Source organism: Gossypium hirsutum, chromosome D09, assembly GCF_007990345.1.
Source record: "Gossypium hirsutum isolate 1008001.06 chromosome D09, Gossypium_hirsutum_v2.1, whole genome shotgun sequence".
NCBI classification, from domain to species: Eukaryota; Viridiplantae; Streptophyta; class Magnoliopsida; order Malvales; family Malvaceae; genus Gossypium; species Gossypium hirsutum.
Window position 1 is genome coordinate 46,297,909 of NC_053445.1, and position 17,383 is coordinate 46,315,291.

The 17,383-nt window shown below is 32.2% G+C and overlaps 3 protein-coding genes across 6 annotated transcripts; 1 reads left to right on the top strand and 2 right to left on the bottom strand.

Moving 5' to 3' along the window:
- Positions 1 to 909: 909 nt before the first annotated feature.
- LOC107890998 (18.1 kDa class I heat shock protein) lies at positions 910 to 1,826 on the bottom strand. The gene has a single exon (XM_016815616.2). The coding sequence runs from the start codon at positions 1,577 to 1,579 to the stop codon at positions 1,100 to 1,102; it is 480 nt and encodes a 159-aa protein (XP_016671105.1). The 5' UTR covers positions 1,580 to 1,826; the 3' UTR covers positions 910 to 1,099.
- A 7,041-nt stretch (positions 1,827 to 8,867) lies between these two features.
- Positions 8,868 to 13,552, top strand: LOC107890997 (uncharacterized). Of its 2 annotated transcripts, none has more exons than XM_016815615.2 (4): positions 8,868 to 9,123; positions 9,239 to 9,301; positions 10,288 to 12,882; positions 12,978 to 13,552. In XM_016815615.2, the coding sequence occupies exons 3-4, from the start codon at positions 10,372 to 10,374 to the stop codon at positions 13,275 to 13,277; spliced, it is 2,811 nt and encodes a 936-aa protein (XP_016671104.2). In that variant the 5' UTR covers positions 8,868 to 9,123; positions 9,239 to 9,301; positions 10,288 to 10,371; the 3' UTR covers positions 13,278 to 13,552. The 2 variants fall into 2 exon arrangements, with proteins under 2 accessions (XP_016671104.2, XP_040956925.1); XM_041100991.1 differs by having other exon boundaries at positions 8,924 to 9,076.
- A 491-nt stretch (positions 13,553 to 14,043) lies between these two features.
- On the bottom strand, positions 14,044 to 15,812 carry LOC107890996 (uncharacterized). Of its 3 annotated transcripts, none has more exons than XM_016815613.2 (3): positions 15,543 to 15,812; positions 15,009 to 15,138; positions 14,044 to 14,753 (listed from the first exon to the last, which is right to left on the bottom strand). In XM_016815613.2, the coding sequence occupies exons 1-3, from the start codon at positions 15,573 to 15,575 to the stop codon at positions 14,176 to 14,178; spliced, it is 741 nt and encodes a 246-aa protein (XP_016671102.1). In that variant the 5' UTR covers positions 15,576 to 15,812; the 3' UTR covers positions 14,044 to 14,175. The 3 variants fall into 3 exon arrangements, with proteins under 3 accessions (XP_016671102.1, XP_016671101.1, XP_016671103.1); XM_016815612.2 differs by having other exon boundaries at positions 15,009 to 15,183; positions 15,543 to 15,742; XM_016815614.2 differs by having other exon boundaries at positions 15,009 to 15,099; positions 15,543 to 15,741.
- Between the last annotated feature and the right edge of the window lie 1,571 nt (positions 15,813 to 17,383).

Sequence of the window (17,383 nt, forward strand, 5' to 3'; positions counted from 1 at the left end):
TTTTATGCTGCTATACTAAGGTGATATTGCTAATGTGGAAAATATATTTTTTTAGAATAACAAAAGTCTTTTCAATCACATTTTTAAGTCTTAAATGTCTCAAATTAAAGAGCTCGCGAGCTGTCTACGGTGCTTGTGTCTGGCACCATTCTCTCAAGTGATATCATACACCATGTTATAGTGTAAGAAAACTTTTCGTATTTGCATAATTAACACTGACCTTATAATATTTGGGTTCATAGTCCAAATAACTCATATTTTTAATTATAAAAACTAATATAAAATTAATTTGAAGAGAGACTTATGCTAGGTTGTATCTCTTTTTATAATACGTAAATTAAATAAATAATAATATACATTTATAAAAAAGATTTTATAAATTGTTTAGTAACTTTCATAACACTTCTTATAAATAATATATACATTTTACTTCTAAATTTATTTTTTATAAATAAGTTATAATTAAAAAAAGGCTTTAAATTTTTTTATGAATAAATTATTATTTTTATAATATATAGCATGGAGACATAGATAAGTTGTTGTCATGCTTTTTGGTCGTAAATTTTTATAAATAAATATATTATAACATTTTTTAACAAGTAAAATAAATTTTTAAATAATATATATTTTTATTAAATACGTAAATTATTCTTATAATATAATAAAATTTTGGCCATAACCACCCCAAATAGTTAATGTTTATAATATAATTTTTATAACTTGTATAAAAATAATTTTAAGATTAGATTTGAGATATGTGTAATTACTCAAAATTTTACCCCTCTTCTATAAAAATTGAAAGTCTCCAATTACATCAAATTAAGTGAGAACCATGTGATTGCAGTAATCACTCAAATACGCCATTATTATATAATTATTAGGTGGCTACCTTAAATCTCTCTCATCAGCTCAGCCAAATATGTATTTTTGAATTTTTATAATATAAATAGTATTTAATTTATCATACTAAATTATAAGAGCCAAAATATATATTGGCACTATTACAACAAAAGCACTCATAAGATTATATATATATATGATTCATAAAGACCTGGTCTCATTCCCTGCTGTCATTGTTAAGCAAAAGGGAAACACGAGATTACTGGACATGGATCTGAATGGTTCTTTTAGGGGGGTGTTTGAGCTCTTTCTTAGGAACTGTGACGGTGAGCACCCCCCGCTCCAAACACGCCGTCAGCTTATCAAGCTTGGCATCCTCAGGCAACCTGAAACGCCTTACGAACGCACCGCTGCTGCGTTCAACGCGATGCCACGTCCCGCCGCTCACTTCTTTCTCCACGCTCTTCTCCCCGCGAATGCAGAGAACTCGCCCCTCCTCTACTTCCACCTTCACCTCGTTCTTCTTCAGCCCTGGAAGGTCCGCTTTGAACACGTGAGCTTCCGGGGTTTCCTTCCAGTCTAGCTTCGTAAGCTCGAACCGTGATTCGGGCGAAGCAGCCGCAACCAAGCTGCTCCCGCCGTGCAGGACTTCTTGGAACGGATCCCAAACTGCTTGCTGCTGGTAGTAAGGCTCGTAAACACTGTGCCCACCGTAATACATACGTGGAATCATGGACATAGCTGTAAAAACAAACTAGGCAAGACGTGTAGATTATGTAAGAATACTCAAATGCTATTTTGCTATGAGAAAGAGGGTAAGATAGAGATGCATTTTTATAAGGGAAAAATGAGATATTCTTAAATTGATGCGTAATTATACAGTGGGTTTATAAATTTATATTGTAAAAATTGAATTACATATCATATTCACTCAACTATCCAGAGATCTGTTACAACTTTTGTTATTTTTAATTTATTTTGTTTTTCACCTTTGATATTAATATTCACCTCCTTATTTTTCATTCAAATCATTTATTTCCTTTTTAGTAGCCACAAAACGCATCATTTTCATTTTTTTAAAATCCTATTTTCTTACGGGATAATTTACAAGAAAAAAATAATAAGAATAACCTAATTTTGGATTGATTAACGGAAAATTTATTGTCTGTGCCTAAATTTATATATTGACGGTGCATGTAAGGGCGACGCTAGAGGCATCCTAAGTTTTAACCCTAAATTGATAAATTTTTCATTTTAATCTCTTTAAAAATAATTAAATTATAAACTAATACAATATAAATCATATTTTAATCTTCAAAATTTTATAATTCAATTTTGTGCTTAAAAAAATAAAATAGTGAGCGTGAAGATGTTGGAGACAGGAATAAGGAATCCTCTTTAGGGAAATGGTGCACATCCAGATGGAATTTTATCCATGATGAAGGGATTTAGACGAATATATATACTTATGGAGTTTCTGTTGCGTGGGGGGGAGTAGTCATTTTCAGAATATATTTGCATTACTAACAGTTCCTCAACAAAAGGGTGACGTAAGGGACATTGACGCCATGCCATTGCCATGTTCTGTTCTCAACCTAATTTGGTCTAAATTGGGTCTAAATGTCACTAAACAATCCACCATGAGAAAAACCAATGAATGGGCCGTCACAGTAATGTTTAAGCTTTTGTGAAGTCCTCGCAACCCCGTGGGCGTTATGTTGCCACGCACAAATATCAATCTCTTATTTTTAGATTAAGGCTTGTTTAGACTAACGGAGCATCTCAACGGAGAGTCTGAATAGAGGGATTTGATAGTTTAACAATGCTTTTAAGAAATATTTTTGGGATAAAAACTGTTTTTTTTTAAAACATTTTTTTGAAAAAAAATTCCTTAAACGTCAAAAATTGACTAAATGCAAAAATAAAAATTTTTGAGTTTTTGTCAGAAAAATTCTTTGTTAAATTAGTCTTTAGACGATGCCAGCTTGTAAATGAAATCAATGATTAAACATGCAAAAACCTAAAAGGTATCCAACCAACATTAGTATTCCAAGGAGAAAACTTATAATATGAAACAAAGAATAAAGGATGATATTAAGTACCTCACGGTCCACGTACCAAATAAAAACTCTCCGACTAATGAAGTAAACAATTGCCGATTCATCGACAGGCTTAGGGCCTCCTTCACATGACAAATGTCTTAGGTTGGGCTTGCTTAATCAAATCTTCTACAACCCAAAAATAAACAGAAAAATCTTTTAGTATCCGACATGCTCAAAACAGACATATGAATGCGGTTGGATGGGAGCCAATAATACTACAATGCTGGACTTCTTCATGAATCTTCCTCTCATTCAATGGATAACAGCTTGGAATACCAATCAATTATTCCATTTTTATTCCAAGTTTTTAACGTTTATGTCTATCAATATATTCATTATAATGGACTTTTGTTGAACAAGTTGCATACAAACTTGCCAAAAGTCATTCAATGCTATACAGTAAACTTTATTTACTATTAATATCGAAACTATTTTGGTAAATATTAATCATATTAGTTATTCAACATTGGATCGAATCGAGTCGAATTGAGTAAAAAAATTTTAAGTTAATCGAATTAATAGATTTTATTTTATCATCCTAACTCGATTTGAAATTATTTGGAATCAAGTTAAGTGAAATGAAATTTAAATCGAGTCGAATTGAGTGAACAGGTTCAAATTAAAATAAAAAATTAAACATGTCAAACTAAAATCTTTTTATAGTATAACTAATTTGAAACTATTTATATTTGAAAACTTTTTCAAAGCAAAATAAGAAAAATAAATGAGATACTTTAGTATGATAAACTTGAATCATTAATTAACTCATTTAGATCCCAAAATTATTATTTTAGAAAAAATTTAGACTAAATCATCTAATTGGGTAAACTTGGTAATTTAAAGATAAAATTGAACCAATTAGAAAATTGATAATTTTAGATCCTGAGAATTAATTATTTACAGGGCTATTAATCAACTACTACATTTTTCTCTGATTATTTTAATTGTAATTTTAGTCTTGTTATAATCCAATCCTTTAGCTGATAAGTTAGTTTAATTCGACAATTTTATGGTTTGTAGCGAGACTCTTTAATTGCATATGTTCTCTTTGTTAATTCTTCATATCATCTAATCTCCTTTAGGTTCAGTCCTTGAGATACTTTTTGTTCCATTGAAACACATAAATATTACAACTAGACCAATGATACATGCAAAACACCACACTTCACTTTATTTATTTACAATTTTCTCAGCTCAATGTACATATATCAAAGTGCGATTAGTTGCAGAAACTTTAACGATTCACCTTAAAACTTTTTAAATTGAGAAAAGAAAATGAAATGATGTGATGCTTGAATCTCACAAGAAACAATTTGATTGCATCTCTTTCTAGTGTTGGAATTCCGGTACTATTGAAGCTAAGATTTTTAATTAATTAGCCAGTTTCAAATGTACTCCTAGGTGTTGTAGCAAAGCTGCGAAACCGACAGCTAAATAGACTGATGCAATTCATGGGTAATGAATTCTTTGTTTTCTTTGCTAAAAGGAAATGCAATAATATGAATAAAGAAAATGGGAAGTTGATTACTTGATTTCCAAATTAGTGAAACCGAAAAGAAGATACGAGTTGTGTTTTTGGGACTAAATATTTTTAACTTCCCATCTTTTTATCAAAGATTTGAACTTTGAGGTTGAATGTAAAAGAAGATTGGAATAGGACCATCCAAAAAGATAGAAAGAGAAAATGATTCCAATTAAAAATATGGTTTTTTTTAAATAATATTCCGTCAATACGGACAATCTTATTTAATCTTTTTGGTTTGGGGTAATAATTCCTTTTTTAAGTAAATTTAAAAAATTTAATACGCTAAAAGTTTTTGTTTTACAAGTATATTTGAAATTTAATCTTTATAATTTTATTTTTAGAGATTTAGTCCCTCTACTCTTCAAATTTAAAAAGTAAAGTTTATTTTTTTAACATTGTTAATATTTTTCTATTGAATTTGTTATTGTGACATTTTAATTTTTTTTTAAAAAAAACCTTATTTGATATTCGTATAACAAAAACAATGGCATTATAATAAATATGAATTTAATAAAATATTTTAATGGTGTTAACAAATTTTAAAAATTCACATCACCATTTTAATTAGAATAAAGTATTTAAATTAAGTAATGATTAAATTTTAAATTTGAGAAAAACACGGGAATTAATGATTAAAAAGGTAGAGAGATTAGAATTGAGATTCGACCATTACCTTCTCATGTTAAAAAGAAAACACATGTTAGGGCCTTCATTTTATATGTAGTAGTATAGATTATCTAAAATAAAATGGTAAAAATGTCATTGTAAAATTTAAGAATATCAACCAAGTTATTAATTGAAAACAACAATTAATCAACCAAGTCCCTTTCATGTTTGTTAACTCCGTGTTTACTTTTATAAGTTTTATTTTTTTTATAATATTATAATTTTTAAAATTTTGTTAGATTTTTAAGAATTATTTTTTTAGTTTCTTAAAATGTGAGAAGAGCATCCCATGTTTAACGACCAGCATTGATCAAAGTTACTCGAGCAAGCACCTTGTTAACAGATCATCTAGTTCACTGAAAACAAACACACATTTAATTACCGTGTTGTTATTTTTTCTTTTTAACTTTCTCGTCATTATTTTTTCTTACTAGTTATCGTGCTATTATTTTTCACATGTAATTGTCATGTCATAATTTTTTTTCACGTTACCGAAATTTTGAGGGAATATTTTCCATTAAACATAAGTCAAAAGTATTTTAAAACATAATATTAAACTTAACTTTCAATGTTTATATATTCTATTAATTTTATTTTATTTTAGTTAAATTTAACACTTAGTTCTTTTTTAAAAAAAGTTAAATTACTTTTTTAAATGAAAATACTAATTAAAACATTAATTTTTTTAATGATGTTGACACGACAACATGTGTGGCAATCTACATGTATGTCATTCTAACATAATACTATTTGTCTAATATGTCCCATCAATTAATAATTTTAAAATATAAAATATTCAAAAGTTATAAATTATAAAAAGAAGTTCAAAAATTTAGAAAATAGCATGAAATAAATGTGTATTTGCTATACGAGCTGCCAAGTTTAAAAATTTAACGTTTTAGTCAATATTTTCGTTAAATTTTTTAACTCTTTTTCAAATATTGAAAGCTAAATTTAGCTTAAAATAATAAAATGCCAAATTGATAAAAAAAATATAAACATTGAGAGTTAAATTTAACATTACGCTTTTCCCCCCACATTTTGTGGGGCCAATAATGTCTTTGCCCTTTCTACGTGAGCGTAATTAAATTAAGATATATATGTTAATTTTATTAAAAAAATTCATCCAATTAATAATTTTATTAAGCCCTAGGCTTGGTTAAATTGATTTTAGGTTGAAAGACAGGTCTATAGATGTTTGATGGCATCCTTAATGAAGTTTTAAGAGTCCTACATCACGATAAAGTTAGTAGTGTTTTTGCTTAAATTAATTTGATGTAATTTTTAAATTATTTTATCACACGAAGAAAAAAAAAGCAAAATAGTAATAACACTAACTAAAAAAATAGAAAGTAAATAAGAAATTGGAATAAAAAATAAAAAAATAAAAGAGAGTTGCATAATAAGCACTTAAAAAGTTGGTAATTGTAGCAAAAAGAATGGATTGAATGTATGTTACAGATTTGTGTGAGGGGCAAGGTGTAAATGAAAATAATTGCGAACTATTTGTATAACGTTCGTTTAATAAATGAACGAACACGAATAGAGGTGTGTTCGGTTCATTTATTAAACGAACAAACTCGCTTATTGGCTCGTTTATAAGCTCGTTTATTTATTAATAACATTTTCTTATAAAAATTCCGTTAGTATATATTAATAAAATTATATTGGTTTGTATTTTTTCGTTTATAATATTTATATTTGACTATTTTATATCTAAACAATAGATATGTGTATGTATTTATTGTTTGTTTGTTTGTTTATTATTTATTAACATTGTTCGTGAACATGTTCAATTATATGTTCATGAACATATTCGTTTAATGTTTGTGAACATGTTCGATTAAGTTAAATGAACATATTCGTGAACATTAAACAAACGAACATGAACACATAATTTTAAATACACAAACATGAACATAAATTTAAAATTCTTAACGAACACAAACTGAACACGAACAAATTTAAAAATAAACAAACGAGCATGAATAGAGGTTTATTTATTTAAGCATGGTTCATTTGCAGGCCTAGTGAAGTGGAGGTAGCAATGTATGTTGATATAGAAAATGTGTGATATTTTTTCAATTTTATTTTAATTGAAGTTTAATAATGAAACTGAAATTATAACAATTAATTTGTTAATTAAGTATTGCAAACGTAAGTTTTAATTGTTAAGGTTTTTTTTTTCCTGAAACGTAATTACTAAAAAAAATATAAAAGAAGAACCATTATGATCTATTATTTATCATGATATTAAATTTTTTAAATTTTCTAACATTTGAAATTTTAAAAGGTGAGTTTTTTTTTAATTTGAAAATTTTAAATTTTAAAAAATTAAGTAAATGTTGAAATATTATCTATGTGCATGTCGGATCAATAAAATTAAAAACGTTAATTTTTTCATCCACCGTGAAGTGGTTTAAAAATATATATATAAATTTAAAACATAAAAAAATACTTAAAATAATATTTTTATATGTAAAATATTTAGCGTTCGGAGGAGCAGAAAAGACAAATATTAAAGTCACTAATTCACGACTTTATCCAATTGCCTCATGCTTAGGCTGAATTTGGATAAATAGAACGTCCAAAGTCAAATTAATTTGATATTAATTAAGAAATAAACAAATGCATAACTTTTTCTACGGAAATAAATAAAGTATTGTTATTTAATAAAAAATTTACAAGGGGTGATTAAATAATTATTTATTTTTTAAACTTTTTAGTATATATTTGGCAGTTTCTTCACATCATTTGTAAAACTAAAAAATTACACCATCAACTTATTAAATAATTAACATATATTAAACAATTATCCATAAACAAAATATATAACTAATAAAGAGAATATTAATTCAAAAACAATAAAGAGAGTAAATAAAATAATTATCAAATAATTATAATTGTCAATCGGAGAAATTATTTTATGAAACTTTCTCACCACATCATCCATGGCTCCTTTCTAATTATTTAATGACATTTTAACAAATTTTTTCATGTCATTGACACTTAATTTTAATAATTCTTTTACCTTAGACCTCGAACCTAGTATCTTAAACCTTAAATCTCAAGTTTTAAACCCCAAACCATGAATCTCAAACCTAAACACTGAATTCTAAACCTTAAACTTGGGATTCGAGATTCAAAGTTTAAGATTTTAAGTTCAAGGTTTAGGGTTCAAAAATTTGAGATTCAAGATTTAAGGCTTAAAGTTCAAAACTCAAATTCGAGGTTCAAAATTTAAAATAAAAAATCATTAAAATTATATGTCAATGATATAAAAATAATAATTGAAATGGTCGATAAAATAATTACAGTTGAGCACAAGTGATTAATCACTTTGTTAGCATCAGAATGACCTTAAATTACAATTATGATCCATATTACATGACATAATTAAAAAAATATAATTGATACAAGATATCACTTAAATTTAAAATCTCGAAATTTTAAAAATCTCAAAATTTTTTATTTTCCTGTTTTTTTAATTATAATTCATCTTAAAAATAAAATAATAATAAGAAAAAGAGCAAAGCGCTTAGCCTATAATAATTAATAATTTAGAGAGAAACAGTATAGGAAGAGTCCGCTGTTGTGGACCTGATAGTGAAAGGGGTGGCGAGTGGGACCCACGTTTATACATCGGGATCCGCACACGGGAGGAAATGGTCTCCAAAGTCACAAAAAGCGGGCCCACATTTATAGCAAAATCCCCCGCCCCGTCCCCGCTTTTTTTTTTAACCGTACGATCTAAATTATATAACGTCAACCTTTCTCACTCTCACTTACACTTCCCCCTTTCGCTCCCCAACAAAAAAAGAACTTGATTAGCCGCGGTTTTTTTTTTCTCCGCCACTTGATTGCTTCTTTTTTTTTCTGATCAAAATAATATAAGCAAAATTGATATTTTGTTGAAGAAGATAAAGATCGGTGATTGCTTTTGGTACAGAGATATATATCATTTCATTTGTTCCTTGTTCTCGATTTGAGGTAATTCTTAATTCTTTGCTTTGCTTAGAATCTACGTTTGAGTTTGTTTCTTTTTTTCTGGCGTTCGGGATTTTCGCCGACTTGCTTCTCTTCCGCAATCGATATCTTTTTCTAGATCGGCGAGGTTTTCAAGGTTTTCCTCGCTTTCTCCAACCTGCATTGCTTCCATTCCTAGCTGGTAATCAATTATTCTCTCCCTCACGCACACCTTTTTTATTTGATTAATTTCGCTTTATGTTTTCATTTTTCTTTTCTTGTTTGTTAATTAGTGCTGTGTTTGGTTGCCGGTAAACAAGAAGGGAATAAAGAAAAATAAAGGAATGGTTCTGTTTAAGTTCTTTTGTTGTTTTATTAATTTTGTTTCAGCTGAACTTTGTGACCGATGTTAGCTTTTTATCTCGACATTGGAAAGAATTCTTTCTTTCTTTCTTCTTTTTTTTTTTGGTTTTATCTTGCATTTTCCGTAAATTTCTCAACCGCTAAACGGAGGCTGGCTTCTGTGATCCTTAATTAGGATTCTTTATGGATCTGTGAGATTCTTTTGTTTTGGACTTGAATCAAACGAAGCTGATTGTGTTTGATTGTTGTCCGTAAATTTAAGTACGGTAAAAGAAACGTCGTTAAGAATATAGAATCTTTCTTGTTCTTTTTCTAGAGACCATAGTTGATTACTAGACCTAGAGATGGACTTCTGTTTAAATGATAAGGAAAAAGATTACATCTTTGGGACTTTTTCAATGGCAAATGACTCTGATCACTAGTGGTTTGTTGCATTTCTATTGATCGGTTGCCTTGCCTGCTGAGCTGCCATAGATTCTAATTACTGAAGCAGAACTAATCTTTTCTATTGATCCATTGATTTTGTGTTTGTTTTTTTTTCCGGAGGGAATTGGACTTATATCTGGGCAAATAGAAAAGATAAGCTTGGATTTGTTTGACCCTGGATGATTCGGATAAGATTTTTTGCTGCATTTGTTGGCCATTGATGATTAGAACAAAATTTTGTTTCAATAGGTTTTGAGAGGGAACTTGGCATGTTTTGTTAACATGACTTGCAAAAATAACAATAAATTTAGTACATTATGTCATTTATACATATTCAGCTATAATTCAATGAAATTGGTGAACAGCTCATGTGAGAAACTAAGTTTTGCAAATTTGCAGCTAACATGGGGCAGTAAAGCAAAAGAATATCATTGCCATTTGATAGAACAAAAAGCTAATGAATAATTAGAAAGTTTGAGGGACATGGGATTTGGTTCAAAGTCAGAAAGGAGTTCAAACCCACAGCAAAGTTCAAAGACAGGGAAGGAGAAAGTTCACTTGCCTCATGCAGGCCTGAGGTTAAAGAATAATGAGAAGTTAAATGTAAAGAACGGTATTACTTTTCCATATGGTAATCTGCCAGGTGAAATAGTAAAAAATCAAATTCAAAGCACCTTGGTTGAAACAAAACCTTTTGGGAATTGCCAGGGCCAGCATCTCAAGAGCAAGCCAACAAAAGAAGATGAGCTTGTTAGGTACATGTCAAACTTGCCGGGTTACCTACAGCGTGTAGACAGTTCAGATAACCTTCAAGAGAAGGCATTGAATGTCGGAGTTCTGGATTGGGCACGTCTAGAAAAATGGAAGTACCACCGAAAGCATATCCCAACAATAACTGGCAATGATGTATCATCCACAAACACCATTTTAACATCGAAAACAGATACCAAGTCCGCTTCCTTTTCTAGTGCTGTTACCAAGGTTGCCTCTGCCAATAAAAGTAAGCAACACTCTTCAGCTTCCTCAAGTCCTACCTCACCTCAAAAGGGTGGCATTCCTCGAGGTGCAAAACCATCTACTCCAAAGGTTAGACACTATCAAGATATTGATACTGCTTCCAAGAGTACCTTGGATCAGCAGAAGAAGACATCCAAGAGAAATAAATCCTTTGGCAAAATTCATTCCGATGTAATTCTTGAGAAGGGGAAGAAAAAAGAGTTAGATCAGAAAATCACTCCAGAAATGGGAAATATGTCATCAAACATGAGTAACCATGGGGTCTCACCTCTGCCAAAGGAAACTGCAAGTGTTTGTAATGGTGGAACGAAAAAGAGAGTAGAGAAAAGGCGGGAAACTGATGTAAACATAAAGGACTTGGATCAAAAAAGCACTTCAAATCTGGAGGCTTCTTTGTCAAAATCCAGAAGTTATGCAGCTCCACTGGGTCCTAGCAAAACACTAAGTGCTGAGAGCAACAAAACTAAGAACAAAGAGATGGAGGAATCCAAAATTGATCTTACTCATCAATTTTCCCCTGGTGAGCGCAAGAACGTTGTTCTTCTTCCAAGATCTGCCCGAGGCAGCTTTTCTGAAGAACTCCGAGATGGGACTTTGAATGACGCAAAACGGAATAGCTTTTCCTATGACCTACTTCAGAAGGATCATTTTCTGGAATTATGTTCTGATGTTCCTCATTCTTGTCCACTTCCTTCTGGAGTTGAGAGGAATCCTGAAACTAGAATTATGGCACAAGGTCTGAAGCCTTCTTCTGATGCATCTAGTAGGTCTGTGTTAAATAGCACAGGAAATATAAGATCTCAGGGCAAGTGTTCTGCAGAGAACAAGATCAAGTCTCAGGATGCTCATGTTGAAACTTTAAAGATACTGGAAGAAGAAATGGCTGAATTGACTACCAAAGGAAGCAGAACTAGCTCACCAAATCGCCGTTTTAGTTTCAGCTTAAGTCGTCTGAGTAGAAGTTTCAGTTTTAAGGAAAGTTCTGCAGTCCCACAAATGAACCCCGGTTATGTTTCTGTCAAGTCTGGCCCAGTGAGGTCTGATTCTTCTGGTTTTCTGGATGATATGAACAGAGATAAGTTGAATGGCCATACCAGAACTAGATCCAGCCCCTTAAGAAGGGTGCTAGATCCACTACTGAAGTCCAAGGGCTTAAATTCCTTCCGATCCACTGACACTGTTCAGCCATCAAAAGGAGGCTTGAACTCCTCTAATCCAGGGACCGTTAATACAAACGAATCCTTTCAGGCAGAAAAGTTGGGGCGATCAATGATTAAAGCTCTTCTAGAGGTTGCAACAAAGAATGGACTCCCACTGTTCAGATTTGTTGTCAACGATGGCAGTAACATGCTTGCAACTACCATGAGAAGTCTAGCATCATCTGCCAAGGGGGGATCTGATCAGATTTATGTATTCTCTTCAGTTAGTGAAATTAAGAAGAGTGGCAGCTGGTTAAGTAAAGGAAACAAGGATAAAAAATGTGGCTATATCTACAATATCATTGGACAAATGAAGATTTCGGACTCTCATATTTCAGATTTGGTAAAGGAGTCTGTTCTGTTCAGCGTGGAGCAAAGACAAGCAGATCAAGCATCAGCGAAGTTTACGCCAAGTACTGAGCTTGCTGCTGTTGTCATCAAAATACCTGGTGAAAGCAATGTACAGCAGGTTGAAGATATAACGAATAATGGCTCTACAGAATCTTTGGCTACATATGGATGCACTTGCAACTTTATAGAAAATTCGAGCTCCAATATTACTACTGCCATACTTCCTGGTGGTGTCCACAGCTTGCCTAACAAAGGAATACCTTCCCCATTGATTGACCGGTGGAGATTTGGTGGATTATGTGACTGTGGAGGTTGGGATGTTGGTTGTAAATTACATATTCTCTCCAACCAGAACTGCAGTTGCTGTAAGAATTCAAGGATGTATCAAGCATGCCCGGATCCCAACCATCTTGAACTTTATCCACAGGTATCCTCTTTTCTTTTTCATTACCATTTAGTTCACCACCGTATCATAATGTCGTTTGAATATCTAAATTAGTTCCTCTTTTGTACTTGATGCAGGGAGAAGCACAACAGGACATGCCTATCTTCAGCTTGGTTCCACATAAAAATGGAATCTATGCAATTGAGTTCAGTTCATCAATCACTGCATTACAAGCGTTCTTTATCTCAGTAACAATTATAAGTTGTCGGAAATCCTCTGGTTTTCCGGAATTTGGTGACCTGCCTGAAGGAAAACTTATAAAGGAGACAATGTTGAATGGCAGCCTTGGGATGGACAACAAACAAACCGTTGCCCTTGGAACCATGCCTGCAAGATATGCTCCGAACCCACCACATTCCCCGGTTGGGAGAGTATAGTTTCAAATGCCGGGACCAGCTTTGATTTTTCAGGTATAGTTATCAAAAATCTCAAAGGGTACAAAACACAGGGATGCCATGCTGAGAATCAAACCATTCATGAGCCATACAGGGAATTGGATTTGGGTGTAGACTTATTCAACATGGTTAATCATGATGATTTTGTTAAGAGTTGCACATCATCAATAGATCACTTGTATAAAGGAAATAATATTGGTAATTCATTATATACCGTTCACAGTTTTAATCAAGTGGGGTTTTCGTTTTAAGGTCAACAATTGCTTAGCTGTGTTAGCACTTAGCACAAACCTTTTAATAATATGCTTATGAAATATACCAATCGGTTATTTTCTTGCTATGATCATTGGATTGAGTAATATAAATGCACTTATTCTGAATGTAAAATCTTAAATTAATATTGATTTCTGTGTATGAATACAAGTAAACTAAAATGTAATGGTCAATTCAATAAAATATAAATTGTATAAAAGATTTTGCCACGTCTTATTATTTTTTTTAATTTTTTAAAATATAACTTAAAAACACGACACTTAATGGAGTTAAAACTTTCCACCAATGTACCAAATACTTATCCAATACCTTCTATATATATTTGAAGCAAAGATCAAACTTGATGTGATTATAAAGCAAATTGACTACCATCATATGAACAATGTAGACCACCACAGCAGCTAATCATTTTATTTCCAGATAATATTGATATCGGCAATGCATTAAAGAAATTATTTGCAAACATCCACCCAAATTACGAGGGAAAAGAAACCCAGACTTGATTGAAAAGGAAATGTTCACAATGTGTTCTACAGATGATCTTCCAAAAAGAAAAAAAAGAATGTATATAATAGGAGTACAAAACATAATGATAATGAAATATGATTCACAAGTCAGCTTGAGAAGCATGGTGAATGCATATATACCATTCACCATTAATCCTCTCAAACACATTTGTTACAAACTGTGCCCCCCAATTGTTACCTTTTGTTGTCTTCACAAATTCCATGCATGTAACATACCCGAAATCTCCTTTAACATGAACCCTAACATTTTTCAGCTCTATTTCTAGCGGAAATTCATAGTTCATCCACACAATTTCCCAGCTTTCCATTATGAAATCATAACCAGATATCCCATTTGCCGCTGGGTGCACGCAACAAACATCATCTCCTTTCGCCCAAAGGTTCTGCATTGTGGCTAGATCCCCTCTCCTAAAAGCATCATAAAACCGCGAATTTGCTGCCAGTACAGAAGCCTTACTATCCTCATGTAGGACTCGTAGATCGTCCCTGATTTTTGCTGCTTCAGCATAGTTTTCTTCCTCGATGGCAATTTGTAGGTCCCTCTGTAAGGTTTGCTCATCCGATATGATGCTTTCAGCACTCAGGTTACCCTCCACGTCATCGCCTTCGGCTTGACAAAGCATCGACAGTAGCACATGTGGATTTTGTCTGAAGGGTGCTGCACTAAATTAATCAGCCATTAGAACTATCTCAAACTCAAATCCCAACAAGAAAATACATTGGTAGAGTGAAGAAACCTAAATAAAAGTAAAATTCTTCCAACAAAATATATATATCGAAGAACTCATTGGAAGCTAAATATGAGTTCAATTCCAAATGTAGATAACCAACTTCACAATTACTTAATTTATATGAAAAAAAAACCCTCAGAAATATAATATATTCAGATAATTTACAAAGCCAAGAAACTCACGAGGTCTTCCATTAGGCAACTTGGAGAGGCACTGACCCGGAAACTTGGTCTTGTTTCCTCTTGAAGCCTTAGCTACTACCGTAATGCATGGCTTTGGAATTGGAAGTGGTTGAGACAAGCAACGAAGTCCCTGAAAACAATTAGTGCTTGAACATGGCATGCAATTAACATTTGCCTATACCAATTAAAAGAAGATTAAGGATAATTTAGTTGTAAATATCTCTGGAAATAAACAAAATCCCCCCGCCCCCGCCCTTTTATCTCAAGCAAATGGGAAATTTTCATCATTCATCATTTCAAGAATTCATTTTTTCCCAAATGAATAGATATATATATATATAAAAAGGTGATCTCAGTTGGAACCATATCTATAGGATTTGAATTTAAGAAATTGAATGGGGTTATTAACTAGATTAAACAATAAAAAAATGCCCATTTGTTCAAATTCAAGGAATTAACAGCAACTAAAACTTGAGCGAAATAGATTACAAAAACAAAGACACGTAGGAGTAGGGAAAATAAAATAAAACTTACATTGTAGCAAAAGCTAGATCCTTGGATTGCCATGAAAGTGAAACCCAAAGTTACTTACATAGAAAGATAAATATAAGAGAGGGAGGAAAGAAATATGGGTCTTGGGGTTTGAAAGGTAAAAGGGTTTTGCTGTATTTGCTCTATCTTGTGTAGGATCAGGACAGGCGCGTCTGGAAGCAGAAAATGGGAGAATTCATTATGGAGGGCATTTCATGTATTAGAAAATGAGTAAAAGGTTATGGGCCTCAAAGGTCCAGTTGAACATAAACTCAGACATGGGCTCCCTGGATTCACTCGACAAAAGATAAGCTAATGTAACAGACCTGGGTTTTGGGTTCACATAATTGAAGCCTGTTTGGTGGAATTATATGGCTCAAATTGAAGCCTACAGAGTAGAGGCTATGATGAATCCAGGAAGAGGAAGGCGACATTTGTGTTAGGTAATTGAAAGGTGCCGCTGTGTATTTGGTATTTGGCAATTGGTACCCACGCACTGCAAACAGGGAAGGGGAAGCAACAAACAAATTAGCCATCAAGCGAAGTCAGCCCTCCTTTCATCTGGAGTTTCCAGGGAAGGGTCCCCCACTGGCCTAACCCTGATACCACCCAGCAGCCTTTCTAATTTTGACATGCTTTGGAGCCTAGTTTAGGCCTTTGGAATAAACGATGCTTCAATATAGGGTTTAGGGTTTAGACTTTTTTTATCTAACCACCGTATGGTATAAAATTCAGGAGGTCACTCTAGGCTCCCAGCTAATTTTAATTTCTCTCAAAATCAATGAAGTGATTTAGTTTGTAACCTATTTAAAACTGAGAAAATAAATAAACAAATGAATATAATGTTAAGTATTTTGTTATCACATGTTACACCCTGCCATTATTGCTTGGAAGATAGACCTTGAGCTGTAGGACTCTTGTGAGAAAATTTGGCTTATAATTTGTCTACAAGTGGACATACTCATTAATCATCATATTAAGTCTAAGATCGCTCATGACACGTCTTAGTGTTACTTTATCGAGGCATATGGCATCAAGCCACTTGCTTCTAGCATACTAATAGCTAGTGGTGGAGTCAGGATATTAATCTTGGAGGGGCCAAGCTAAAATTAGATATGCTACGTAACAATCGATTTAAACACAAACAATCGGTTCAAAAGAAGCAATATTCCAATATAACAATCGATTTAAACATAAACAATCGATTCAAAAGAAATCATATTCCAACATGACAATAGATTCAAAAATAGTATTCCAACATAACAATCGATTTAAACATATAAACAATTGATATAAAGAAGAAGAAGCAGTATTCCACCATAACAACCGATTCAAAAGAAACAATATTCCAACATGACAATCGATTTAAACATATAAATAATTTATTCAAAAGAACTAATATTCCAACAAGACAATCGATTTAAACATAAAAATAATCGATCCAAAAGAAGTAATATTTTTGAGAATTTACAAAAGTCTTAAACCTTGGGGGGCCATAGTATATCTACAAAGAGCTAAATTGCAAAAATTTTAAACCTTAGGGGGCCATGGCCCTCCACGGGCCTCTACTAGGCTCGGCCATTGCTAATAGCAATTGAGCACATGGAATGTTGAGACAGAACATGACAATTATATAATGCCTTGAGTCTAAGGAGAGACCTAAGCAACCCAAATTCTTTTTCTCTTGACCTATCCCAAGCCTTATCATCTCATTCCTTCTCCCAACTAATTCAAACATTATCTTGCAGTTCTTTGTCTTGTCTTAAACAGCGTGAACCACCCATCTTCACGACACCTCTTGTATCATAATACACAAACACATGTCCAACAACAATTATTTTTTT